The following is a 26,680-nucleotide window of genomic DNA, read 5'->3' on the forward strand; positions in this document are numbered from 1 at the left end:
TTTTTGGGTTATCTGCATTCAAGATTTTTTTGAAGGGCAATGTGTTGATTTGTGTCTGTTATGTGGCATATTTAATGTATTTTTCTTTTCCAAGTTATTTTTTATACTTCATAACCAAGTGTTCTCCCCAATTATCAGGCAGATGGGCCAGTGTATCATCCCACCAGTGGAACACAGACACTCTGCCCCTCACCCAGCTGTGAAACAGTCTGTTATCCCTGACAGGTGATATAGAAACAGTCCTTCTTCCTCCTTATTGATCTGTTGTTAGTTCTAAGCCAGGTTGCGAAATACAAAAAATAAAAAAATGTATAGCATTTATTGCGATATTATTTATATTTTTTTTTTGCTGTGATTTGTGTAGCAATATTTCGAAACACAGTTTTTTGACGGCGGCACAGTGGACGACTGGTTAACACATCGGCGTCACAAGTTCTGAGGACCTGGGTTCAAATCCGACTTCGCCTGTGTGGAGTTTGCGTGTTCTCCCCGTTCCTGCATGGGTTTTATCCTGGTATTCTGGTTTCCACCCACATTCCAAAAACACGCATGGTAGTTTAATTAAAGACCCTAAATTGCCCGTAGGTGTGGGTGTGAGTGCGAATGGTTGTTTATTTATGTGTCCTGCGATTGGCTGGTGATCAGTTCAGGGTGTACCCCGCCTCTCGCCCCAAGATAGCTGTGATAGGCTCCAGCATGCCCACAACACTAGTGACTATAAGCAGTTGGGAAAATGGATGGGTAGATATTTTGGGCAATAATTTGAAGAAAAGTTGCACTAAGTACCAAATCACTGTCTAATTTTATGCTTTACTCAAAATTTTAAAACACTCCATATATAGAGGCTTATTTTAACCTTTTGAACAAGTAATGTTATGTATAAAGAGAATTTTTCCCCTGTGGGAAAGCAGGAATTCTTTTGTAGCAACCCTGCCTATTGTTCATGAGTCTGTGGTTTCCAATTGTACGGGGGGCATCGAACGTAACAGGATGCGTGCACGGGAAGTGAGGGAGATGGATGTTGGAGAAAAGGACAGTTGGTTACTGCTCTAGTTAGTATTCTTCCCCCTCGTCCTCCCTTGATGATAACGACACGGTGCCATGGAGGCGATGATTAGTGACTAATGCGTTGACACTAGACACAAAGAGAGCTTTTTCCTCCTAGGCTCGGTAGCTGGAGGGCATAATAAAATAGCGTGCACATCAGGGTTAGGGGTCTATACTCTTTTTGTCGCGTTACGAGAACTAAGGTTTAACCTTTGTTTTGAGAGCTGCTGACCGCTCAGAAAAAAGGTTGTACTTACTGTAAACTTTAATAACGTGCATTTGTTTTTCTCTAAAGAGCAAAAGGACATCCTTAAATATCTAGTTAGCCATTTCATGTTCATGCATTCTCTTTGCTATAATTTTTTTACAATGATTTGAAAGGCATTAAATACATTTCTGTTTTTGCAGGCCCAAGAATTTGGTCATTCTCCAAAAATCAGAAGGTTGGTGTGTACATGAATGAGGAAAAAATGAATTTAAATGATTTTAACAAATGGCTGCAATATAACAAAGACTGAAAAATTTAAGGGGTCTGAAAACTTTCCGTACAAACTGTAGATGACCAAAACAACTCCTCAAAGGACAACATGTCCTGTTATTTTTAGATCAGTTACTGTATAGTAGTTTGGTCACTGTGGAGATTTCAGACCACTTTACTATATTCATGTTTTATCCACAAAATGTGCCAAGATTTTTTTGTTGTGAGGAAAAAAAAAATTGTTCAGCTAACTGTTATTAAGATATTGCTGACCTTTCACAGAGAATCCACCTGAACAAGTCTCCAGAACCAACTGTTCTGAGGTACAAAAAATACTCTCTGAACTTTGCATTTTCTACTCACCTTTTTACGTCCACAATAAAACATGGGAAAAACAGTGTTTTGGAAGTTGTAAGCTCACAACACACTGACATCCATTTAGAATTACACACATTTTACTTGACAGATGAACAAAATGTTCTCAAATTACATTATATTAGGCCACAGCAGTGGGTACACATGGATCATATAACTGAGTTGTATCAATTATTTTACTTTTCAAAGATACTATTTTGAATGACACTGTTAGAGATGTACACTAAAGGGACAAATGTATTGAGTCACACCTTCAATTGAATTGCAATTGAAGAGGTTTCAACCCTTTCGGTTGCAAGAAAAGTGATTTTGTTGGGAATTTTCTTCACGCAGTCAAGACTGTATGACTATGACGAGATTGTGGTGCAGCGAAGGTTAAACCAGCTATTGAAGAAGTACTGCGCTGGGCTGTGGATGTCTAAACTGCCAACTGTCTTCAGTGAAATGTTCAGTCAGCAGCTCCATCCTCATGTGCTCAAAGATCTGGAAAAGTGGACACAGATTTGTATGGTGAGTCTGTAAGAATGTCCTGTGCTACTTAAGCTGTGTTCAGTGTTGCCTTTGTCTTTGTGGTCTGTTTTTTTTTTAACATTTTAATTTTATTATATTTGTGAGGTATTTTGCAGTATATTGTAGGCTCTTCTGGTCTTCACAGGTAGAGAAATCATACAGCACCAAAGGAGACCGCCTGGTTTACCCTCCTCTGCCTTCCTCGACTGCTCACAGAAGTGGCCTGGCTGACGAACCTGCAAAATCCTCCATCAACTTGAGCACTATAGCTACATTCAGTTACTCACAGGAGTCTACTTCAGCCCCTCTTCCAGTTGACCATGTTCCAAAACTTACAGTTTTCTCCATAAAACCCCCTGCCGACCCAGCACTCGGATTGTCTACACAGCCTGCTGATCACGCCACATCTTTGAAAGTGCCACAAAAGTTGTTCCACAGTCTTGCAGTCAGTTCAAGTAATGTTAACTTTGTCACTGCTGATAACCTCAGACAAAATGGTCCACCTTTGGCTCCTACATGGAAATGTCCTCCAAAAAACAACTCTTGTAAAATTTCCTCAGAAGATTTACCACCACGCAAGTCTGCATTGTCCTCGATCTCTGTTTTTTGCCCTAGTCCTCCTGTCAAGTCATGTGCTGCCCTTGTGCCAGATGATGTGTGTTACAGAATAAAGGAACTTCTATCAAAGTACAGCAATGGGCTGTGGGTCCATGCATTGCCTAAACTTTTCATTGACACATACAAGACCCCATTCCCTCAGCATTTTATGAATAAATTGTGTCTCCTTCCGGACCTGTGCACTGTGGAATACCCTATTCCAAATGACAGCAAGAAGGTAAGTGGTTGAGAGGGCACTTTGAGCACAACGTTCATGCTCTCACTTGTGGATTTTTTTTTTTTTATTGAACTAGTTTGTCTGGAGAGCACTTTGACCTGATCTGTGTATTTTTTTGTTGTGATCAGGCCATCCTGTATAAGTCCATGAGAGTAAACCTGGAACAAACTGACAGCAGAGGCAGTCAGAAGAGCAGAAGCTACCACCTTCCATCTGGCGTGAATGTTATTGGCCCCAAAATTCCTGCCCGTTTAGTTCATCCCTCAATGCAGTATCCCTCTGTGCTGGTTATTGATGCCAAAAGCAGTAATGCAGTCACCATAAGGTATGTCTCACATCATCAAAAAATGAACATGATTGTCTTCACATAAATTAATATCAGTTTCTTAATAATAACAAATAAAAAATGACATTATTAAATGTAATTTGAGTAAATGTATTTAGTGTGTATCAAACTGGTAGCTCATCGCATTAATCAGTACCTAAGATGTAGCGCGCAGTTTTAAAATGGTTGGTGACCCCTGATGTAGAGCATTAATAAAATTACAAAATGAACAAAACTTGTTGATGCCTGGAAATATTGGAGGAAAATTCATTTTAACACAAGTCGACGCCTGTTCCCTCTTTCACATTTCTTTGTCTAAACCTCTATGTAAATACCTCCTGTGGTCCAGACTGCCACGTCTTCAGGACGAGACTTTTTCGTGATTCGCTCGGAATGTTTTTCAATATTCATCTGTATATATAAAAAAAAAAGAGTGAACATCCACAAGGCTCGAATGGACTCTGTTTGGGCCAGTACATGATAGCATGATGACGGAAAACCCACCCGGTTCCCATAATTCATTGTGACATGCAAAAAAAAAAAAAGAAGAAAAAAGAAGTTCATTTTTGTTCATTCAATTCAACTGGATATTCAGCTAAGCGCTATAGGGGATTGCTTGTCAATAGTAAAGGATTCTTCACTCTGAGGTGCACTCGCGCACGCTGGCTGTCAGTGATCATCATGTGATATGTTATGCATGCGACATGTTATTTCGGTGAAAAAAGTATTTCAAATTTATTTGTGGCTACCTGCTACAAAAAGGTGGGAAACTGATCAATTAAAAACATGCCTTTACCTTTCAGATATCAATGATTAACTTGTCCAATGAAAAATCCTCAAATAGAATTTAAATTGTTTGTAGTCAGCAGTAGTTTTGATGGTTGTGCTTCCAGAGCAACTGACCCCTACGTACAGTGCGTAACTACTATCACTTGTAGGGTTGGGCATCGTTTGAATTTGAGCGATTCTGGTCCCGATTCAGGTTCCAAACGATTCCGATTCTTATAGGGGGTGTCCAAATTATGAACATACATTTTCTTTTATTAGCCTTTTATTTTGAAGGGTACGCACCGAAATTCAGCATTTTCGCATGAAAAGTAACTTCACATGACACCGGTGAATTTTGAAAACGAAAGTAATGGAACCAAATGCTATTCCTTTATCTACCAACCGATGAGGCACAAGATTAGTGTTTGTAATATTATGAGACGTTTATGTGAATTTTGTCCCAATTCGTTGTGATGTAAACTTGCTTGTTTGACCTTTGAAGTTTTAGCTCAATGTAAAGTTTTCTGTCATCAGCTCTTATGTTGGTTTTAAGACTAAAATAAACGCTAAAAACCATCAGTGCATGTTGGCATAGATGTATTTTATTGTTTTACTCACCCAATTGACTGAGAGTTGACTTCGCTGAAGCTCCGCGTGGTGTAGGCTGAGGCTCGGAGCACGTCAGACGCTACACATCGGGGAAAACTCCTTTGCACAATATTATCTTACTCCAAGTGTTGCACTGAGATGGCCTGTCATTAATTGTAACAAAGTTAAGACACACTTTTGTTGGCCACCACCGTTGGGCACAAGCACGTTCTTCTTTGTTGGTTTTCACCGGTTCGTTGGTTTTCGCCAGTCTTGTAGGCATCGAAACTGGGAACCGAAATTTTTAAATTTGAACTATTCCGGGAGAACCGCAACGTTAGCCCTGGTTCCAATCGGTTTCCGATTCTCGATGCCCAACCCTAATCACTTTTCATTTAATTTCTCACGAGAGGGAATGAAGAGTGTCAAATGTTCTGCTGACGATTGCCGTCCTGGGAAGACACACAGGGAGCAATGTAGCAAACTTGTTGACGGGCAATAAATAAATGAATGACTGCGGTTTGCAAATTTGTATTTTCAGATGTTTAATTAAAAAATGTGACGTGACATATGACATATTTTTACATGGCATCAAAAATCTTTCAAAATTGTCATTTACAGTTGTGCATTTCTACTTATACTTTTTACAGCATCGATACTGGAGCATTTAAATCAATATCGACTGGAATGTCAACCTAAAGAATCAAAATCGAATCGTGAGGTTCTTAACAATGCCAAGCTCTATTGTTAAGCCACACACAGACAGATCTGTTAGTCCATTAACATATGGTGAAATGGAAAACGGGTGTAAATTGTAACTCAAATGGCAAAAAGGCAAAATTTAACCAAACAAATCTGAACTAAAAGTATGCTACTTTCTGGTTTGTGGAGAAGGAGGTAAACTATTACGAAACAACACGATTTTCTACCCGTGCATTGCATAGTTCTGCTTTTTATCTCAAAACAATGTTTTCCCCCTGTGCAGGTATGTTGGCAAGGACTATTCCGAAGCCCAGGAGGCAATGGAGGATGCTATGCTTTCCTTCTATAAACAAAACTCCACCCTCCAGCCTCTCTCTAAGCTTGCTGTGGGTCAGGTGGTAGCAGTCAAAGGGGAGAATGGCAATGAACTGACTAGAGCTCAGGTCACTGAGGTGACCAAGAATAACATCACGGTAACCTGTTTGGTTGACCTTTTGATTACTGATCAATATTTTAGTCACCTCAAGTGGTCTCTTTAAATAGTATATTGTCTTCATCTGGAAACAAATCAGTTGAGTAATTATAAAGCCATTGCAAAGAAGAAGCACTTTTTTTTTTTTTCTTCCCGTCAGGTTTACTATGTGGACCACGGCTTTACTGTGGAGACTCATAGAGCAAGTGTCCTGGATTTGCACCATGACTTCCTTTCACTGCCCTTCCAAGCCACCAATGTTAGGCTGGCAGGTACACGCACAAAATGACATTCAGAGAGTTTTTGAGATTTTACATCCTACGGTATATCTGATGTCAGGGCAGGGCGATGATGCCTCCACAAATGGAGTTTTTGTTGATATAAATCAACCAGCCAGAACCACTAACAGTATGACTATATCTAATACGAGAGCTGTATCCTGCCTGTGCACATATCCTGCCTCTACAGATAATGATACATTTTGATTGACGCTGTCAGAGTGAGTAACAATATATGTTAATTGTCATTGAACTGTTCTGCGTCATAATAATATTTATGTCTTACAACTTTGTTGGTTACCTCATTTCAATACTTGAAGGAGTTGAAAATATTAGAAAGAGCTCTCAGTATGATGCTGCACAGTGCTAAACTGCAAACTACAAAAATGTTAAATGAATACCTCTCTGACGGTGTCAATCAAAACAGAACATTAAATTTGTAAAGACAGAATATTTGTTGCAGCTCTTGTGTTGCATATGAAATTCTGCAAGTGGTCATGTTCTGGCTGGTCAGTGTATTTATACAACTGCTTTGCTTGCCCAAAAGACACTTTACTGCCCTTCTTTATCGTTCTTTCCTCAGGTTTAGAGGCATTCAGTTCCCATCCCTCTGTGTTGTCCACTTTGGAGAGGTTTGCGGTCGGAAAGATTCTACTGATGGAGATGTTGGGTTCTATTCACCACAATGACTTGCCTGAGGCATTGCTCTATGACACCTCACAAGATGAAGAAATCAACATAAACTCTGTCTGCTTAAAGGAACTGCTGGACAAAACCATGAATAACCCCTTAACTGTAAGTGTGATGGCATTATACTGCACCTGTGTAAGCATGTATAAATACAACTCCAATCTTTTGTTGGAGTATACAATACAATCCTTATGGGTTTTACATTTGTTGACAGATTTGAAAGACTCATGCATAGGCCTGTCACGATAAATGTTTTTTAAGACGATATAATTTCCTTAATACTATCACGATAAAGGATATTGTTTTTGTAATGCCTCTGAAATCATGAAAAATAAGGCCCGCCTTTATTTTTATTTTTTAACATTTTCTTTTAAATCAGTATTGTTGTTATTATTGTTATATTTCCTTTCTCTATTAAATAGATTTTCTTTACTTTGTGAGATTGATCCTCTTGGGTCTGAAATAAAGACTAAAGCGCTGCAAGACTAGCCTAGTTTATACCGAGCCTTCTATTCCGATCATAATTGATTTAGAAGCCCATACCGGATGAAAATGTCTTGTATAATCACCTCAATCAGAATAAACGGGCCGAATCCGAATGGAATTTCATTCGGTTTCACAGGGGTGGAATATTCCTTTTGCCAAACCAGTCAGAAGTATTTGCCATGTATACAGTCATTCAAAAGAGCTGGGAAAAGCTCTGTCTGCGCATGCTTCGTCTCGATGTAAATGCACGGTGATGTTCACACACGGCATATATATGACTGCTACCTGTGGAGCTCTTATGCGATGGAGATCTTATTTTTAACTACTTCTAATTTGTTTTTATCAAACGTTTTTCTTTTTTAAATGCATAAAAACAATCCCAACTATTGTGTAGATGACGGACAGCCATCTTGATAAATGACGTGACGTTCACAATGAAGTGCGCATATCACACGGCTGTTCCGATTAAATGTAGTGCACATGTACACCTAATTGGAAAAGATCACATCACGTAAACATTTGACATGGCATTTGATCTTCAATCGAAATGATTTCGATTCGAATGACAAAAAAGTCTCCATGTAAACCCGGCTACTGTGTGGTTGGTCCACTGAATACGAGTCCTTCACCTGCCAATCAAATACTGTATATGTTGATGTTCCCTGTAGTCAACTACTAGCTGAATGTGTGCCACTGAGGTTATGCTTAATGAACAGTTAACGTTCCCAAGTTTGTTGAGACTAACACACACAACAACTCTGAGCGAAGCGCTGATGTTTTAAATGACTTTGCCGCAGTGTAGCGAGCTGTTTAGCTCCTGAGCTCGCAGGCTTGTTCGTTAGATCGCAAGCAAGCTCGTTACCTCGCGCCCGGGCTAGCTAGAGCACAACAAACAATTTTCCCTTAAGTGTTTCTGTTGTGTGAATCTACGTGCTCCACATGGAGCAAGGCTGTGGAGTATTGGACGGAGCCAACACCGGCAAGAGTGTACCGGTCCACCAACGTTCCTTGAGCCCACGAGCGGCTAATGACACAGCCGTCCAACTCTGTCGGCTCACCACAACAATGACCATTTATCGAGTCCGGAAAAACTATTGTGTCCATTTTATTAATCGAACGATAAGTCGATAGTAATTATCGTGACAGGCCTACTTAGGCAGTATGTCCACAAACCGGCCTAAACCAGCAGTGTGTGCTGTTATAGTGTCTATTAATGTATCATCTCCATCAATAGCATGAAGAATGTGAAATAGGTTTTGACGCCTGTAATTGGTCAACTTTCTTTTGGACTCCAAGGTCTCCTCTTGGTCAATTCGTACTGTGTTGTGTGATTGTCATTCATCTCTTGCCTTTAGGTGTATTCTACCTATCAGGGTGTATGTGTCACAAATGTGTGTGCAGATGGCATTGTCTTCTGCCAGCTGCCCTCCAGAGGAACCGCGAGACTCAACAAGTTGTTGGAAAAAACAAAAGCATTTTTTATATCCCAGGTAGGTCAGCCTCCACCAAAGAACCCATATTGTACTTATGGACAGTAGTGAACAATGTGGTTTTAAAAGTAATACCTGCTCTCAGACACTATGGGTCACGTTATTATTGAAATTATCTGCAGTACTGTATGTGCTTTTAAAAATTTATATCTGTTCTCATCAGATGACTTCTGAATACTTGGTTTCTAAACCCTTCCATGGTAAGATGTGTCTGACATGCTACAAAGATAAATGGTCCAGAGCAGAGGTATGCTTCGTTTTATTGTCATTGTTTTTCTAGTTAGGGCTTGGTGATTGATCGATTAATTCTACTGATTCACATAAATGAAAATTGACCAAAACCTAAAATGAGGAACCAAGTCAGAAAACAGAGAGACGAAACACCGAAAGATATTACTATGCCAATTATTAATAAAATTGCATTCATGGCTCTGACTGCAGACCGATAGACTATACACTATCAGAACAATTTGTCTGACTTTCCATATGTTAAGCATTGTCAAGAACATTACCACGGGACAGTTATTGCTGTATATTATATAATTGAGCCGTCACCTTATCATGGTGGAGGGGTTTGTGTGTCCCAATGATCCTAGAAGCTAAGTTGTCTGGGGGTTCACACCCCTGGTAGGGTCACCCATGGCAAACAGATCCTAGGTGAGGGACCAGAAAAAGCACGGTTACCAAAATCCCTAAGAATACATTAAATGAATCTTGGTTTCCCTTGCCCGGGCGTCCGGACGCGGGTCACCGGGGCCCCCATCTGGAGCAAGGCCTGCAGGTGTGGCTCGAAGGCGAGCACCTGGTGTCCAGACCTGCACCTATGGGGCCTGGCCGGGCGCAGCCCGAAAGGGTAACGTGGGTCCCCCTTCCCGTGAGCTCACCACCTGTGGGAGGGGCCATAGGGGTCGGGTGCAGTGTGAGCTGGGCGGTGGCCGAAGGCGGGGACCTTGGCAATCCGATCCCCAGCTACAGAAACTGGCTCTAGGGACGTGGAATGTCGTCTCTCTGGCAGAGAAGGAGCCCAAGCTAGTGTGTGAGGTTGAGAAGTTCAGACTAGATATAGTCGGGCTCGCCTCCACACACGGCTTGGGCTCTGGTACCAGTACTCTTGAGAGGGGTTGGACTCTTTTCTACTCTTTTCCACCGAGCAGGTGTGGGTATACTTATTGCCCCCCCGGCTCGGCACCTGTACATTGGGGTTCACCCCGGTAGACGAGAGGGTAGCCTCCCTCCGCCTTCGGGTGGGGAGACGGGTCCTGACTGTTATTTGTGCCTTTGCACCAAACAGCAGTTCAGAGTACCAACCCTTTTTGGAGTCCTTAGAGAGGGTCGTAGAGGGCGCTCCCGCTCGGGACTCCATCGTTCTGCTGGGGGACTTCAATGCTCACGTGGGCAATGACAGTGAGACCTGGAAGGGTGTGATTGGGAGGGAAGATTCTGCTGCTGATGTTGGGCTGTCCTGGTTGACACGCCTCTGCAACATCACGTGGACATCGGGGACAGTGCCTCTGGATTGGCAGACTGGGGTGGTGGTCCCCCTTTTTAAGAAGGGGGAGCGGAGGTTGTGTTCCAACTACAGGGGGATTACACTCCTCAGCCTCCCTGGTAAGGTCTGTTCAGTGGTGCTGGAGAGGAGGGTCCGTCGGGAAGTCAAATCTCAGATTCAGGAGGAGCAGTGTGGTTTTCGTCCTGGCCGTGGAACAGTGGAGCAGCTCTTCACCCTCGGCAGGGTCCTTGAGGGTACATGGGAGTTCGCCCAACCAGTCTACATGTGTTTTGTGGACTTGGAGAAGGCGTTCGACCATGTCCCTCGTGGAGTCCTGTGGGGGGGGGGGTGCTTCGGGAGTATGGGGTTCCGAACCCCCTGATATGGGCTGTTCGGTACCTGTACGACCGGCGTCAGAGTTTGGTATGCATTGCCGGCAATAAGTTGGACTCGTTTCCAGTGAGTGTTGGACTACGCTAAGGCTGCCCTTTATCACCGATTCTGTTCATAATTTTTATGGACAGAATTTCTAGGCGCAGCCGAGGCGTAGAGGGTGTCCAGTTTGGTGGCCTCAGTATTGCATCTTTGCTTTTTGCAGATGTGGTTCTGTTGGCTTCATCAGGCCGTGATCCCCATCTCTCCCAGGAGCGGTTCGCAGCCGATTGTGAAGCAGCTGGGATGAGAATCGGCACCTCTAAATCTGAGACCATGGTCCAGTCGGAAAAGGGTGGAGTGCTCTCTCCAGGTCGGGGATGAGATCCTTCCCCAACGGAGGAGTTCAAATATCTTGGGGTCTTGTTCATGAGTGAGGGAAGAATGGAACGCGAGATCGACAGGCGGATCGGTGCAGCGTATGCAGTGATGCAGACTTTGTATCGGTCCGTTGTGGTGAAGAAAGACCTAAGCCGAAAGGCGAAGCTCTCTATTTACCGGTCGATCTACGTTCCTACCCTCACCTATGGTCATGAGCTGTGGGTCGTGACCGAAAGAACAAGATCCCGGATACAAGCGACCGAAATGAGTTTCCTCCGCAGGGTGTCCGGGCTCTCTCTTGGAGAGAGGGTGAGAAGCTCGGTCATCTGAGAGGGGCTCAGAGTAGAGCCGCTGCTCCTCCGCATTGAGAGGAGCCAGATGAGGTGGCTCGGCCATCTGTTTAGGATGCCTCTCGGACGCCCCCCTGGTGAGGTGTTCCGGGCACGTCCCTCCGTGGGACGATCCAGGATACGCTGGAGAGACTACGTCTCTCAGCTTGCCTGGGAATGCCTCGGGATCCCCTCGGAAGAGCTGGAGGAAGGGGCTGTGGAGAGGGAAGTCTGGGCTTCCCTGCTGAAGCTACTGCCCCCGCGACCCGACCTCTGATAAGCGGAAGACAATGGATGGATGGATGGATATACAGTGTTCCCTCGCCACTTCGCGCTTCATGTTTTGCGGCTTCAGTGCTTCGCGGGTTTTTCCTAAATATTCATTAAAAAAAAAAATAAAAAATACAGCCGTATCGGCAGCCATATTGCGGAAAGACGCGTTGTTTCATGTTGATGCGCGCGAGAGAATGTTTCCCTGCATGCCAAACAAAGAGATGAGTTGACTCAGAGGCTTTGTACATGCCTGTACTGTACGGGCACTCATACAAGGCGCGTGATTGGTTCCCGGCGCGACATCGACCAATGAGAGCACGAGTGGATTTGTCCCGTGAGCTGATTGGCTGCGCATCATCGCAGCCTCACCCAGCATCTTCCCCTGTTGTGTCTCGTCAACGCTGTTGTGTTCGCAAAAACTTTTTTTGTTTAAGCAATAATTTTTTTGATTAGTTAAGCAAGCCCTTACAATGCCGCCAAAGCGCTGTGCCCCTGTGAAAGCTTCCTCCGGGGCGCCCAATTGGAATAAGAAGATGATGACCATCAGCGAAAAAGTTAAACTTTTAGATTTGATCAAAGAGGGCAAAAGTTATGCATCTGTGGCACGCCATTATGGCGTGAATGAATCTACAGGGCGGTACATAAAGAAAGAGGAAGCAAACGATCCGCAAAACTGCTTCAATAACCTTCAGTGAGGAAGCGAAATGTGGTAACTCCGCGTAATAAGAAAATTGTGAAAATGGAAGCTGCATTGCTGATTGCAGGGAAAAGACAGTGAGTAATGAATAACTGTATAACGTTTTATAATTAAAGATTTAAGTAAATATGTGTACTGTTGTCATCTTTGTCTCAAATATGTAAAGTATAAATACTGTTTACATATTTTCAACATTATGGTACCCACATACACATCCAAGAAAATTCCTCGGGGGGTGGGCAAATCCAACTTTGGATTTGTACCTTTCGCGGGGGTTCTTGTCTCCATTAACCGCGAAAAACGAGGGAACACTAATGTAAAAAAAATAATTCTGCATACTATTCAATTGCACAACATAATCATTACTCTATTATCATAATCGTTAATAACTTATGGCGTCAATATTTATTTTAATGTATTTACTGCTGCAACTTTGTAATGGCGGACACATTTGCAGCCAAATGTCTTCTGTTGCATGCTATTTTTGTATTTCTTGTATTCACGATTGCTGCTGAAATGATGCGAATTCCCTATTGTGGGAATAATAAAGGTTTCTTTGTATTCTGATGAATATTTATTGAGAACTACAATCATTTAGTCGAACAGAACAAAGTTTTTAAAGCGGAGTGACAGAAAAAACAAAGGAGAGAGCGAAAAGGTAACTAAATAATATAAAAAAAGACAACAAAAGACAAAGCACTAGCTGAGGAAAGTAAAGCATTATATAATTAGTACAATGGCACATTGAATTTGAGTGTTGTATGGCTCAGTTGTGCTACAGCCTGTGAGGTAAGGACAGGACAATATAGGACTGGACATGGACAGGAGGTCCTGCGTACTGGACAGGGGTCGTGGACCCAGCTGGTGTGGTGGGTGGAGTTATGTAAATTATAAACATCTGTAGGACCAGCATGTAAGTGAGGGGATACCCAAGAAATTTGCATAGTTACAAGCGAATAAGTCCTAGGGTTGTGTTTCTGCAGACTCATGCAAGTGAATTGACACAGTTTCGCATGCATAATAACCTTCAGGACTGTCCTGTAATTGCTGTGCCTGCACTGCGGGGGCTGAGAACCGTACCCCACCCAATCAAGAGGCGGGGTCGGGCCCAGGAGTCCACCCGAGAGCGCCCCGAAAAATGCCCCCCACCAACCGCTAGACCCACAATGTAGCCAGCCCCCTCCCAACCCTAACACTCGACACTGTCCCCTGTTTGGTGGAAAGGAGGGCGAGTTGGTTTGTGAGAAATTTGCCTAATTTATTATTAGACTCAAAGTTAGTGTATCTTAACTGTTGTTGTAGAAAGTCTGTTCTTTTTGACATGTCTGATTTGTTTTGCCTCTCTAGACACTTTAATTTGCCTGCTATTTTGCTCTTCAAAGTTGGTTACTCTAGGTTAAATGCTGGATAGAAAGCACACATTATTTAAATACTTGTACCTAGTAACGTTCAGTTGATTGATCTTTTTCTCTAAGAGTATCAAATGTCTTATTGTGTGAGTAGTCTTTGAACGCACCTCGTCTTTTTCCCTTTACTTCTCCCGACGCAGCCATCAACTGTTCGTTTAGCAAACGCTACAATTACAAATTACTTGTATTCCCTCGTGATTTTTGTGGTGTGTAAATGCCAAAGGACCGCAATAAACACACCAATCAATCAGAACACGAGTCTGTGTTCTCTAACAGGAGCACACCCATCTACCTTGCCACTCTAAAGTAAAACAAGCCTCATAAAACAGTTTCGTCCGGTTTATTTCGGTGGCAAAAGTCTTTTGGTCTGAAACATAAAATGCTCTTTTCGGCCAAAACATTGTGCTGGCTGAAATGTTGGTGCATCACTAATTAATTTGAGTTTTTTTATTTTATTTGCTGAAGACATGTTGTCTATTTATACGTTCTTTAAAAGCAGTGGTTTATTGACACGTTGAAAACTGACTCAAAGTGTGTGGTTCCAAGCCGCAAGTATTTTGCCAAGTTCTCATTTCCTCGCATTACCTGTACAACTCTACATGAGAAAATAGTGTGAGAGAGCTGGAGGGGTTGCAGTGTTACTTCCACAAGACATACAGACCAGCTGAGCCATGGAGTTTGACGGCTGATTTTATATTCAATTGTTTAAGATTTAAAATGTTAATTAATTAAGGTTAGTGGTTAAATGCATGACAAAGGGGATAAAATAATTTTTTTTTCCAAGAGAAAAAGCTTACTTTAACATCTGCACAGGAAAAAATATTTCTATTATTTCTGTAAAAGTTGAAACCCATTTGGTATCAAGAGAAATAAAGCAAATCCCAGTAGTAGAAAAAAAAAATGAACAAAATTTGTTTTGTACAATGTCATTGTCATGGATAAGCAAAAGGGGGGGGGGGGGGGGGGGGAAATGATAAAAATCAGAAATTTAAAAGATTTTATTTCACAGCCACATTGCCATAAATTAGATCAAGGTTTATCATTAGTTGATAATCACTTTTGATTTGAATGCATTTTTTGGTATTTGGAATTAAAAAAAAAAAACATTTGTTGAATGAATTTTGAGGGAACATTTTCTCATGGCTCTTGTTTTCAGATAACCAACCTTCATGGCAATAGGGTCATTGAGGTTGTCTTAATTGATTTGGGTGTACCAGCAACTGTAGAGGTGACTGAACTTCGAGAGATACCCACTATTTTTATCGGAGCCTTCACCCTCATCCCGCCACAGGTTTGTCTCTTTGGTGAAGTAACTTTCTCGTCAATGACATTTAAGTCAAAGCTTCTATCTACAGAAGTTAAATGCTCAACAATTGTTAATATACAATTTAGAATAATAGTACCTTTCAGAGAGTGTAACACTATATATTGTAAATGTGAAGTGTTCATCTCTGACAGACTGAGAAACAAAATGCTTCACAAAGATGTGATTCTATCTTAAGAGTAATGATCTGTTGTAAAAATACAGTATTTTCTATGTAGTGAACATGTATGATGCTCTTGTGCGCTTTGCTTAGGCCATCAGATGCCGTCTGGCTGATGTGACTGTTCCAGAGGGAGACTGGAGCCCAGATGTTGTTTCATGTATAAAGGATGCTGTCCTGGGGGTTGAAGATTGTAAAATGAAGGTAACTTACTGGCACCTGTTGGCTGGTATTAAGCATACAGGTGTTATATGGGGTGTTATTTATGTAGTGCCAGTTATTGTAATGGGACTGCCCATTATCCTGGGTGTTGGGTGTCCAATAAGGCTGTGTTCACGCTTGTTAGGTTTTGTTCGGTTGAAACCAACTTTTTGTGCGATTGCTTTGTTAGTGTGTTTCGTTTGGTCAAGTATAAACGCTATCATTTAGATCCTGGTGTTTATCAAACAAGCGGCTCGAGATCGCTTGAGGAGGTTGTCTTGGTCCTTGCAAATGAACTCTGGTACGGTTTATGCTTGGATCAGACTACAAGAGAAAGTTGGTCTTTCATGATTGCTCTTTGTCAGACTACTGCCACAATCTTGCCGTATCAAGGTCAGACAGTGGCAGCACTACGCAACATGTATTCCGATACCACCTGTAGCGTATATTGGTTTGTAACTTTGGAAGGTTAAAATGAAACTATATTTGTCTCGTGTAGGGAACAGCGTCTCTTCTTATATTTGTAAAGTTTAGAAAAAGTGACAAAAACCCTCTCTCAATCTCTGTCATCTAGAAGCCTTGCTACATTAATAGAAATAATAGTTCTCGATTTCAGCAGTCAACTGAACTCAAACACACACAGTACACAAAGGAAGTAGAATTTTAGAGAAAATGTAATTAAACTACAGGGGAATTCAGGAAAACGATGGATAGGGACTTCACTACAAAAATTACAGGCAAACGTACGTAAAGAACAAGATATAGGGTGAATGACTGAACTCGTAATGTGCGCGTGAAATAAGTGGATGTGCGGTTAGCGATGTTAAAGCTGGGAATCTATGTGATCATTTGTCTAATCTCAAATTATTATGCACTAATTTGTACTTGGTAATCAGCAAGTACTCATGCAACGAAGATCACGTGAGGCAGGCGGGTCTGATCTGCCGGTGACTCGACAGGATGGCGACAGGTTGAGTTGAAGAAAAAGACAAAAAGGAAAAATAGGAAAAAGGGGACCAAAGTGCACAAGCAACTTGTTGGCCACGTGCTCAGAGAGAAATCAAGCGCGCAAATTCGTCCTGCCTGGTTAAGATTGCGGGAGACTCAACTCTTACGCAAAAGCGTAGTGGAGGAGTTGGGCAGAGCGTCTCTGTAGCCTACGAGTGTTGGGGTGGCTGGGAAGGGTTTTGCCAGGCTGAGCACATGTGGCTCGCCCACCCTCATGCACGGAGAGGAGGCTAAGGGCTGGAAGTCAAGTTTCAGGCGGAGCAGGAAGACGAGAGACCAGAACTCGGTCTTTTGTACTTGGAGGGAGACCAGCACGGGAGAATAGACCACACCTCTGATATTGAATTTCACCCTAAATTTATCTGTGGGCTACATCCAATGTATCTGAAATAAGGAAATTAATTATCAGCTTTTGCATTGTTGCACACGTCATGGTTAACATATGCAGTGTGTTTCAACCTTGTTTGGTGGCAAAGACCACTTAATGTGCAATGTCACTGGGCCCTCGGGAAGTGACGTTTTGGGCTATCCATGTTCACATACTTTTAATATGATACGGTTCGTAAGCAGGCAACAAAACCATGGCTTAAAGTACTCTGGCAAAGTGCCGGAAATCCGGCGTATGAATTTTTATGATAAGACTCGCCCTATGTATGTCACATGACATGCGAGCGAGCGCGGCAGATGGAGGTGTATGTGCACTGTAAAAACACCTACCATACGGTTTGTAGTTATCGTTCCCTCTCGCTGTTACTGAGGTGTCGTACACTTGAATTTTTCATCCGAGGGAGGCGGGCAGCGCCGCTCACTACGGGCTCGGTGGACAGGCTCACCGGCTTTTAAATGCTGGGAGCCGAGCTACCACAAGCCTCACAATCGATCGGTAAAGAGAAGCCTGCAGGGTGGGGGAGTCTGTCTATGCCTGGGCAGCCCAAAGTGGCCAGCCATATCGCCGCTCGGTGCTAGTTTGCAGTGCCAAAATCATCCTACGGCTAGCAGGCTAGCTAGCTGGCTGGCTACCTTCTTAATCAAAGCACAAGCAAGTGATCTACCATGCTGTCACAGTTTAGCTATGTGGGCTGGCCGCCCACTTGCTAAGCACGAAGGCGTGGTCCAAGGCAAACCCAGTCGAACCGAGCCTTTCACATCCACGTGAACTCAAGTATTATACTTGAGTTCAGTTTTGACAAAGGGTGATTTCTGTATGTCATTTAGGCCAATATTTTCCTGCTATTTAAATGTTACAATTATCTGACAGCTTAAGTTACTGTACATAACTGAATTTATATTCTCCGCCTTTCTAGTAAATATTTATCCTCCAAAATGTTCAATATTAATGTTCATTATCAACTAAAAAGTGAATTTGAGAAACCTCTCCTATTTCCTGAGCTCAAAAATGACCTTAGTCATTTTTTATAAAGTATAAACAACCAGGTAATTGTTTTCAGTAGCGTTTTATCTGTTCATAAAGTAGTTATTTATATGATAATAAATTTATCCACTCATAAACTCATTCTCTGTATGTAGTAATTCCCCCTCCATCACGGGTTTACAATCCAGTCCACCTCCACCGTAAGTGAAATCTGTGAAATAGAAATATCCTATGCATGTTTTTGTTTATTGCAATCACGATACTTAAATTTTTTGAAAGGCCTTTAAACACGCTTAAAAAAATACAAACACATTTGAACACAATATATTGAGAAAGCAAGAGCAGTGGGTAACATAAATAAAATTATAATAGTACTCTGTCACTTGTTTGTGTGTGTGTGTGTGTGTGGGTGGGTGGTGACGATTGTGTGCATTTGTGCCACTTTTGTAAAATCAAAACATTTCAACTGGTAAAAATAGCAAAGAATAAAATGACATTTTTGTTTGGGAAAAACATGTGGTCCAATCACAGTGTGACTTCATGCATAGCTTTTTTTCTTTTTATTGTGCAGCCTTGCCAATGTGAATGCCAAGTAAACTGGACTAAAATGTATTTTTTTTTCTTTTTAACTTTGTGCTACACCAGTAGTAGTAGTACTAGTGTGAGCCCACATCTCCATAAACATGACTTCTTTTTACTTGTTTTAGATTTTGAAGTTAGAGGAGGACAAAGGGGGGAGACTGGTGCACATATACCTATATGTTGATGCTGACTGTGAAGACATGCACCAGAGCATCAACCATCAGTTGAGCAACCCAGACGCATGGCAGACACTCAACAGCAAAAAAAGCTGCATGGCCACTGATAGTAAGGACACTGAAATGCTCACATGAATACCAACAACCTTCAAAATGTACAAATCGATTAACTTTTTTGTTCCAGCCAATTTGAACAATTTATTTGCACGTGTTGTTTCTCTGCAAACTCTAGATTGCAGTGCTTCAGTAAAGAGACTGGCTTTAAACAGCCCAACTCATCTTCATCCACGACTATGTGAATCATCTTCGACAGATACAACCGCCAGGATGCCCCCACCACTGGAACTCCCCCTGGTGTGTATGAGGAAGAGTTTGTTTACAGTGTTCACCCAAAGGAATCATGTCGAAATCATGACATCCAGTCAATAATGAAATGAATGTAGTCGTATTGGAGCTTAAGAAGATTTTACAAAGAGTAGACTAGCAGTGATTCTACACCACTGAGAAATTGTGTGTGTGCAGCGGAAAATTATCCGATTTTACTAAATTGGTTCGAAAATTATTTAAGATCTCTGTGTGTGTGTGTCTTTAAGTCCTGTGAATATGTAAGCTTTGTGTTCAACTAAACAGGCCCACACAGAGTAATTCAATTTGTCAATAAATCACAACAAAGTCATCATTATTTCAGTATATAGAGTTTGTGAGATATTTTTGTTTGGTGGTATCCATCCATCCATCCATCCATCTTCCATCTTATCCTCACTAGGGTCGCGGGCATGCTATCTTCGGGCAAGAGGCGGAGTACACCTTGAACTGGTCGCCAGCCAAACGCAGGGCACATATAAACAAACAACCATTCGCACTCACATTCACAACTACGGGCAATTTAGAGTCTTCAATTAACCTGCCATGCATGTTTTTGGGATTTGGGAGGAAACCGGAGTACCCGGAGAAACCCCACGCAGGCACGGGGAGAACATGCAAACTCCACACAGGCGAGGCCGGATTTGAACCCGGGTCCTCAGAACTGTGAGGCAGATATGCTAACCAGTCGGTCGCGCCATTTGGTGGTATGCTGTAAGGTTTTCCTGATTCAAAATATGAGGATTGGTGCAATGAAGGTTGAGAAACACTGGGCCACAGTCTTTGGAGACAACACAAATGTGTCTGACCATAGCATAATAGGACAGCATCATCAATTAGTATAGTCAACCACTCCCTCTGGATCTATTAATCATTACGTTTCTACTGTGTTGGATTTTTCAGCCTGGTCAGAACATGGATGTCCATATACAATCAGCTTGCCACCCTGCTTACTTTGTGCTGCAGCCATGGCAGGATCTGCATAAATTGGTAGTGTTGATGGGAGAGATGATGCTCTATTACAATCAGACTGTTACCACCACAGTTATGGAAATCAAGAAAGGAGACATCTATGCAGCCAAAATAGACAAAAAGTATGTGATTGAGTTGATGCACAACCATGTAGATGAAATGGCAATCACTTAAGGGAATATTTTCTACCACTGGTACGTCATCTGTGACTCCCGCCATCTAGTTGGTACCGTGCAGTGGTGAAGGGTGTTCTGTCCAACGGCTTGATTTCCATTTATGAGTTGGACCACGGCAAACACGAGCTTCTCCGCAGCGCTTTCCTCCAACCTTTGATTGAGGAATTTCGACAGCTGCCTTTTCAGGCCATCACTGCACAGCTGGCAGGTGAGTTGTACACTGTGCTCGTGAAATTCACATTTGCATTATATTTACTCATCTGGTAGTGTTTTAATTGTTTTATTTAAAAAAACAAACAAACTTTTTTTTTTTTGCACAGATGTCCTCATTTGTCATACTTGGTCTTGAGTACATCTTATGCCTGGATCAGAATACAGGATTTTAGCCTCAACATTGGCCCGATTAGCTATCACGGGTGATTCCTCAGATGGGGCCCGACATATTTTGTCGGGAACGACAGAACTTCTTGTAGTGTGACATAATCCACGACCAACGATTTGGCCCTACGAAAAGCCTTATGACGCCAAAATGAAAAGTCTTGGCATGTTTGATTTTATTTATTTATTCATTTATTTAAAATTCTTGTATTTTTTTTCTATGTCCTCCGTGTAGTCTGACATATCAACGACAACTCTCTGACAGCACCCCTTGACGTCGACCAATAGAATTGCATTTTGTGACCGGCTTATCGCCTCACTTGTCAACATTTATTCGCACGAACAAACCAATGTTTACTGAAGCTTTAGAGCATGATTCAGCAGAACGTGTTTACTTACAAATGTTAGTGCTAACACTAGCTTACTAGGCTACATAACGTTTTGTTGCCTGCTTATGAGCTGTATTGTATTTCAAATACGTGAACATACCTCAAGCAATCCTTGAATGAACGTCCTCCCGAGCACCGGTGACGACCACCGCATGTGTTTCTTTTTCGGTTCTTTTCTTTCCTCCCACACAATACATTGGTGCGATTCATTGGTGATGGTGTTGCCATGGTAATGGGTGTATCCGGTCCTGTTGCTGTTCTGGTTCTGACTCCCTGACAGTGTTTGATTTGACAAGATAAAGGCCAGTTATTTAAAAAAAAAAAAAACTGATACGGTCGGATGCATAATTTTACAATTGAGACAATCTGTGTCCCGGGATGTACATGTCGTGGAAACAATTAGTCCCAGCCCTAGAACAATGACTTCCTGCAATTTATCATCATGGAATACAGATTCAATAATCCTCCACTATGTCACGGTTCTTACTTTGTGTTCCTGTGGTAGTGCAGATTTTTATTGCAATTGTTGTTCTCTTTTATACTGTTTGTACAATATTATTATCAATTTCTCTTGAACTGGCAACAAGCCAATCTCAGGGCACATACAGTATAAACAAACAACCATTTGTCCCTAACATTAACACCTAATGACAATTTAGAGTATTCAATTAACCTACCATGCATGTTTTTGGAATGTGGGAGGAAACCGGAGAAAACCCACACATGCAAACTCTACAAAGAGAGGCCGAATTTAAACCTGGGACCTCAGTCGCTCACCGTACTGCTATATAAATATATATATTACGATCTATTATTTGTTGTCGAAATGACTCTGAAGGACTTGAAAGTCAAAGTGTAGGACTTGCGACTTGACTTGGGCCCTGCCTGTCTCGATTTGGGACTTGAATCGGGACTTGCCTGTCTCGAGTTGGGACTTGACTCAGAATTAAAGAGTAAAGACTTGAGACTTACCTCTGACTTGCAAAACAATGACTTGGTCCCACCTCTGCTCGATACAGTAGAGCGTGTCCTAACACACTAACACATCGCTTGTGTTGAGGCTTTTTAACATGTGCAACAACACTATATGCCAGGTTCTACCATCTATCAAGCAACTTGTACCTTCTGTCCTGCAGGTGTACCAAAGTGCCAGTGGTCAGAGGAGGCCTCCATGGTCTTCAGGAACCACGTGGAGAAGCAAGCACTTGTGGCCCAGATTGAAAGTGTACAAGACGAGTCAGAGGTCAAGGGAGAACTGTGGGAGCAGAAAATAACTGTGTATTTAGTGGACACCAAAGTGGAAGACAAGGATCTTTGGATCCACAGCTTCATGGCAGACATTTGGAGTCAGCCATCTTCCCCTGCTTAGAGAATCAGAAATGTTCGTTCGTTATTTTTTGTTTTGCTGTGCTTAATGCATGTTTTGATTTGTTAATTTTTTTTTCCTTGTTTAAACTTGAAAATATTAAAAAAAAATAAAAGTTAATTTTGGATGACTTCATTATCAAATCTAATTTTGTTTGTATAGCACTTTTCATACATAAGAAATTCCACCAAAAGTGCTTCACAGAGATAAAACACAAAATAGCAGGATGAATACAAAAACACACCCCTCCCATCCTCCAAAATAAATGCAGACACACCTATATGAACAGACATACCCAAACACACAGACACAGCATCTATTGACTAACAGTATTGAAACATGGCAAGGCACTGAGGATCCAAGTCGTTTATTTGTATAGCCGTTAATCACGAGAGTGTCAAATGGCTTCACATGCCCACAGTTGGCAATGATTTACGACAAACCCTAATCTAACACCCCCCCAAATCGGGCAAGGAAAAACTAAAGACCCCATTTGCATGAGGGGCGGGGGACCTTGAGAAGGGACCGCAGATGAGGGGGTCCCCCGGCCAGTTTGACCAGTCTGCAATTGATGTCGAGTGGGCAACATTTATCACATAGTCTGGTACTGTACAATGTTCATTAAGATGGCATAAGGGTCCATTTAAAGCGAAAAGACGCCGCATGGTTGATGACTTCGGTGGTTCTCCCTCAGGACCTGGTTGGTCAGAGCAGAATCCTCCATGGCAATGACTCTGGGGGAAATGGTCCACTTCAGACCTTGTCCCAGTTGGTCAGTGTAGAACCTAAACAGCAGCAGCCTCAGATTCTGTCAATGTCACCTAGCCCTCTCTCCAAGCAGGAGATGAGGGGAGAGGAAATAAGACAAAAGGCACTGAAACAGGCCTTACATGTACTTTAACTGAATGCCAAAGAGTAGAATTACATCTTAAGTCAGGATTTAAACATTTCCACTGAGGTAGCAGCTCTTAATATCTGCAGATAGAGCAGGGGTGTCAAACTAATTTAAGTTTGCGGGCCAAATTTACCCCAATTCGATCTCAAGCGGGCCGGACCACAATATTTGTGGCTTAAAAATCCATAAATAACAGTTAAATAACAAAAGGTTACAGTGTTTAATCACACCGAGTCACGACTCCAGATTAGACCAATCGTGAGGGCTCGTTAGTTTTAATGACATGTATAGCTGAGTATCAGTGGCATGACGGTGAAAGCTAATCTTATATTTGTCTATGATATCGCCAAGCGGCAGCATATAAATACTGAACAAAAAAGAGCTGAGGATCGATCCCTGCGGGACTCCATAAGTTACTTTATAATACTCAGAGGTCACATTACCGTGAATTGAGAGATAAAATCTAAACCAAGAAAGTGCTGGGCCTGTAATACCGATAGGCGTTTCGAGGCGATCTTGTCGTACTGTATATTGTGTCCAACGGTATCAAAGGGAGTGCTGGGGTCGAGTAATAATAGTATTGATGTGGTGTCGCAATCCATAGCTAGTAAAAGATCACACGTCACTTTTGCAAGGGCGTTTTAGTAGCGAGGTCAGCCCTGAATCCGGACTGAAGAGGTTAAAATATATCATGTGATCATTAAAGCTGTTGTACTACAATTATTTTCAAGTATTTTTTTTTTTTAAATCAACGGGAGATTTGACACCAGCCTATAATTGCAAAGACTGTCAGGCTCAAGGTTGGGTCTTTTGAGTAAGGGTTGAATAACGGCTCTCTTGAAAGCTGCTCCAGGTACAGCACCGGAGGAGAGTGATAAATTTATATTTAAGATTGTAGGTCCTAAGATTAAGAACAGCTCTTTAACGATTTTCCCAGGAAGGGTAGAGCAAGCATGTTGTCTGTCTAACGAGTTTTGTGAGTCTGTCAAAGGACACTTCCTCAAAATGAGACAGGATAGTCAGACGGGTATCCGCAATGGTGCTCATATTAGTCTCTGTGATCGAAGAATTCAACCGGGCTTGAGGCACGGTGTCCTTAATCTCATTCCTATTGAGAATTATTTTTAGTAAAAAATTCCATGAAATCATCAGCTGAAAAGAAGGAGCTGTTGGAAGTTAGCTTTTGGGTTAGCATTGGGAATGTATCAAATACCTAGGGTTATTTTTGTTAGGACAAATTAATTTGTAAAAATAATTAGTTTTAGCTGAAACGAGAGCTTTTTTTTTCCCGGTAAACTTTAGTCGCACGGCAATTGCGCTCAAGCTTCCGACATGGTTGTTTTAGTTCTCTGGTTTCATCTGTGAACCAAGGAATAAATTTTTTAGGTTACGTTTTAGGTCTTAATGGCACTGCGGTGTCAAGAGCGTTACATAGAGCCACATTAAAATCATTTGTGAGATTATCAATAGGACCCACATAAGCAAATGAGGCAACTGATGAGGGTAATAGCGAGTGCAATAGTAGTTGAAGAACTAATATTACAGATGCTATAGCTTTGGTTGTGGTCAGAACGATGAAAATGGGCCAAGATTTAAAATTCTATGAAGTAATGGTCGGACATAGTAGTGATAGGGAAGTATCTATGCCCTGGGTTAAAAAAATCAAAATCTAAAGTATTAGCGTTAGTATGGGTCGGTTCATGTATTAATAGCACAAAACCAAAAGTATCAATTATTGTCTGAAACACTGTACGAAGAGGTTCCGACGGGGAATTCATATGAATATTAAATTCACCCATGATTAATAAATTGTCTGCGAGAGTCACCAGGTCAGCAATAGATTCTGAGAATTTATCTAAAAAGCCAGATATAAGATATTTTTGACACAAGTAACATTACAACAGTCATTTGTAGATTGTGTGTGTGTGTGGGACAAGAACAAGATAGGAGAGAAAAGGGCAGGGCAGGATGTGGGAAAATGAGCAAGGCAGTGCAATTGATGAGTGGTGCGGTGGGATTCGTTTTTAAGAACCTGTGAGTTTGTATGTTAGTATAACCTGTGTTGTTGTTGGTTATTCCACCACAAGTCATTAAAGTGTCTATCGAATGTATTAGTGAATGAACACCGTATCACATGTTAGTCAGCTGGTGTACGGAGTTGCTGAGCCGGCACATCGACACATTCACTCCAATTTACGCAGTGGCCCTGAGTGCACCTTGTGGACTCGTGCAGTCGTGATGTAAACATTGTTTTGGCAAATCTTTTTCTGACAGAATAAGTAAGGAAGCAATCTTGTCTTTGTGGGTTTTTATTACGAGGAAAAAAAAGAAAAGTCTTTGCAAAGAGAGGAAAAGGTACAAGTCTTACAAGTTGTCACCCCTTACTGAAGCCCAGACAAAAAACACCTTTGTTATATTGAAGTGAGAGAGACAGAGAAGGAAAGCAAAACAATTATCTTTGTCCAGCTGCACTCAACTTAGTATCTTTATCGAAAAACAGCTAGTACATGACTGGGAACAACTAGGACGCACAGCATGGCCGGAAAACAGCTAGTACTCACAACATGGAACAAGAAAGCATTTGAAGGTTGTATAAACTAATCAAAGTAATATTTGGTATATATATGAAACAAACATTTTCCAAGTCAACATGAATGGTGGCCATAGCCGACTGAATCGGTTGCCAAATACAGCGTGTATCCCCTGACATATGAAGGCTCGTATATTGGGTTCGGCCGAGGTTTGTCCTGAACCTGGCACTCTTGAATGAAAATGAACTGACGTTCCAAAACCGTTCACAGATGCCAGAAGGAGCTCATTCTCAATAACGTTCATCAGGCAGAAATGAACAAAGTTCTGTTGTCGCAACGTGAGCGACGTCATGCACGCTGTGATTGCGACATCTATGATCCCATGCAGCACCTTCCTACTGGTAACAGAGACTTCAATCTTTGTCCCTCTTTCAACATAACAGTCAAACAAAACTGCACCATCTGTATGTGACGTGCCGATGTGAAGGGAGATATGGTGTATTTTGATTGGAGTGTTACGCTTTTGTTTGGTTATTTGTGATTGTATTATTGTTTTGTGTACAGCGCTTCCTTGTAGCTGTTGTGAAAGCGCTAGAGAAAATAAAGTTGAGTAAAGGCGCGGTGCACCATATTGGCTTTACCCACTCGCACTCTCAACACCATCACATGAACCATTCAGGTAACTGTCTCTTCTGTGGCGTAGTGAGCAACAAAAAGGAAGTGAGGGAATGCATTCATTTTTTTTTCAAACAAACAGTGACATATTTCACCTTCAATTGTCATGGTGAGGGGA

The 26,680-nt window shown here is 41.9% G+C and overlaps 1 protein-coding gene across 8 annotated transcripts in view; it reads left to right on the forward strand.

Moving 5' to 3' along the window:
• tdrd7a (tudor domain containing 7 a) overlaps positions 1 to 22,581 on the forward strand; it is a 29,712-nt gene extending 7,131 nt beyond the window's left edge. For 5 of the 8 annotated variants that reach the window (XM_061769353.1, XM_061769352.1, XM_061769355.1 and 2 more), the window contains 18 exons: positions 139 to 225; positions 1,456 to 1,490; positions 1,808 to 1,848; positions 2,234 to 2,410; positions 2,556 to 3,245; positions 3,374 to 3,570; positions 5,912 to 6,101; positions 6,261 to 6,372; positions 6,962 to 7,173; positions 8,910 to 9,044; positions 9,208 to 9,291; positions 15,151 to 15,285; positions 15,572 to 15,682; positions 18,767 to 18,926; positions 19,050 to 19,171; positions 20,084 to 20,274; positions 20,376 to 20,536; positions 22,232 to 22,581. In XM_061769353.1, the coding sequence (XP_061625337.1) occupies positions 139 to 225; positions 1,456 to 1,490; positions 1,808 to 1,848; positions 2,234 to 2,410; positions 2,556 to 3,245; positions 3,374 to 3,570; positions 5,912 to 6,101; positions 6,261 to 6,372; positions 6,962 to 7,173; positions 8,910 to 9,044; positions 9,208 to 9,291; positions 15,151 to 15,285; positions 15,572 to 15,682; positions 18,767 to 18,926; positions 19,050 to 19,171; positions 20,084 to 20,274; positions 20,376 to 20,536; positions 22,232 to 22,464 (3,073 nt within the window). In that variant the 3' untranslated portion in view covers positions 22,465 to 22,581. The other 3 variants (XM_061769354.1, XR_009787992.1, XM_061769359.1) reach the window with 3 other exon arrangements.
• Positions 22,582 to 26,680: the final 4,099 nt, after the last annotated feature.

The sequence above is a fragment of the Phyllopteryx taeniolatus genome, chromosome 4 (assembly GCF_024500385.1).
Source record: "Phyllopteryx taeniolatus isolate TA_2022b chromosome 4, UOR_Ptae_1.2, whole genome shotgun sequence".
NCBI lineage: Eukaryota > Metazoa > Chordata > Actinopteri > Syngnathiformes > Syngnathidae > Phyllopteryx > Phyllopteryx taeniolatus.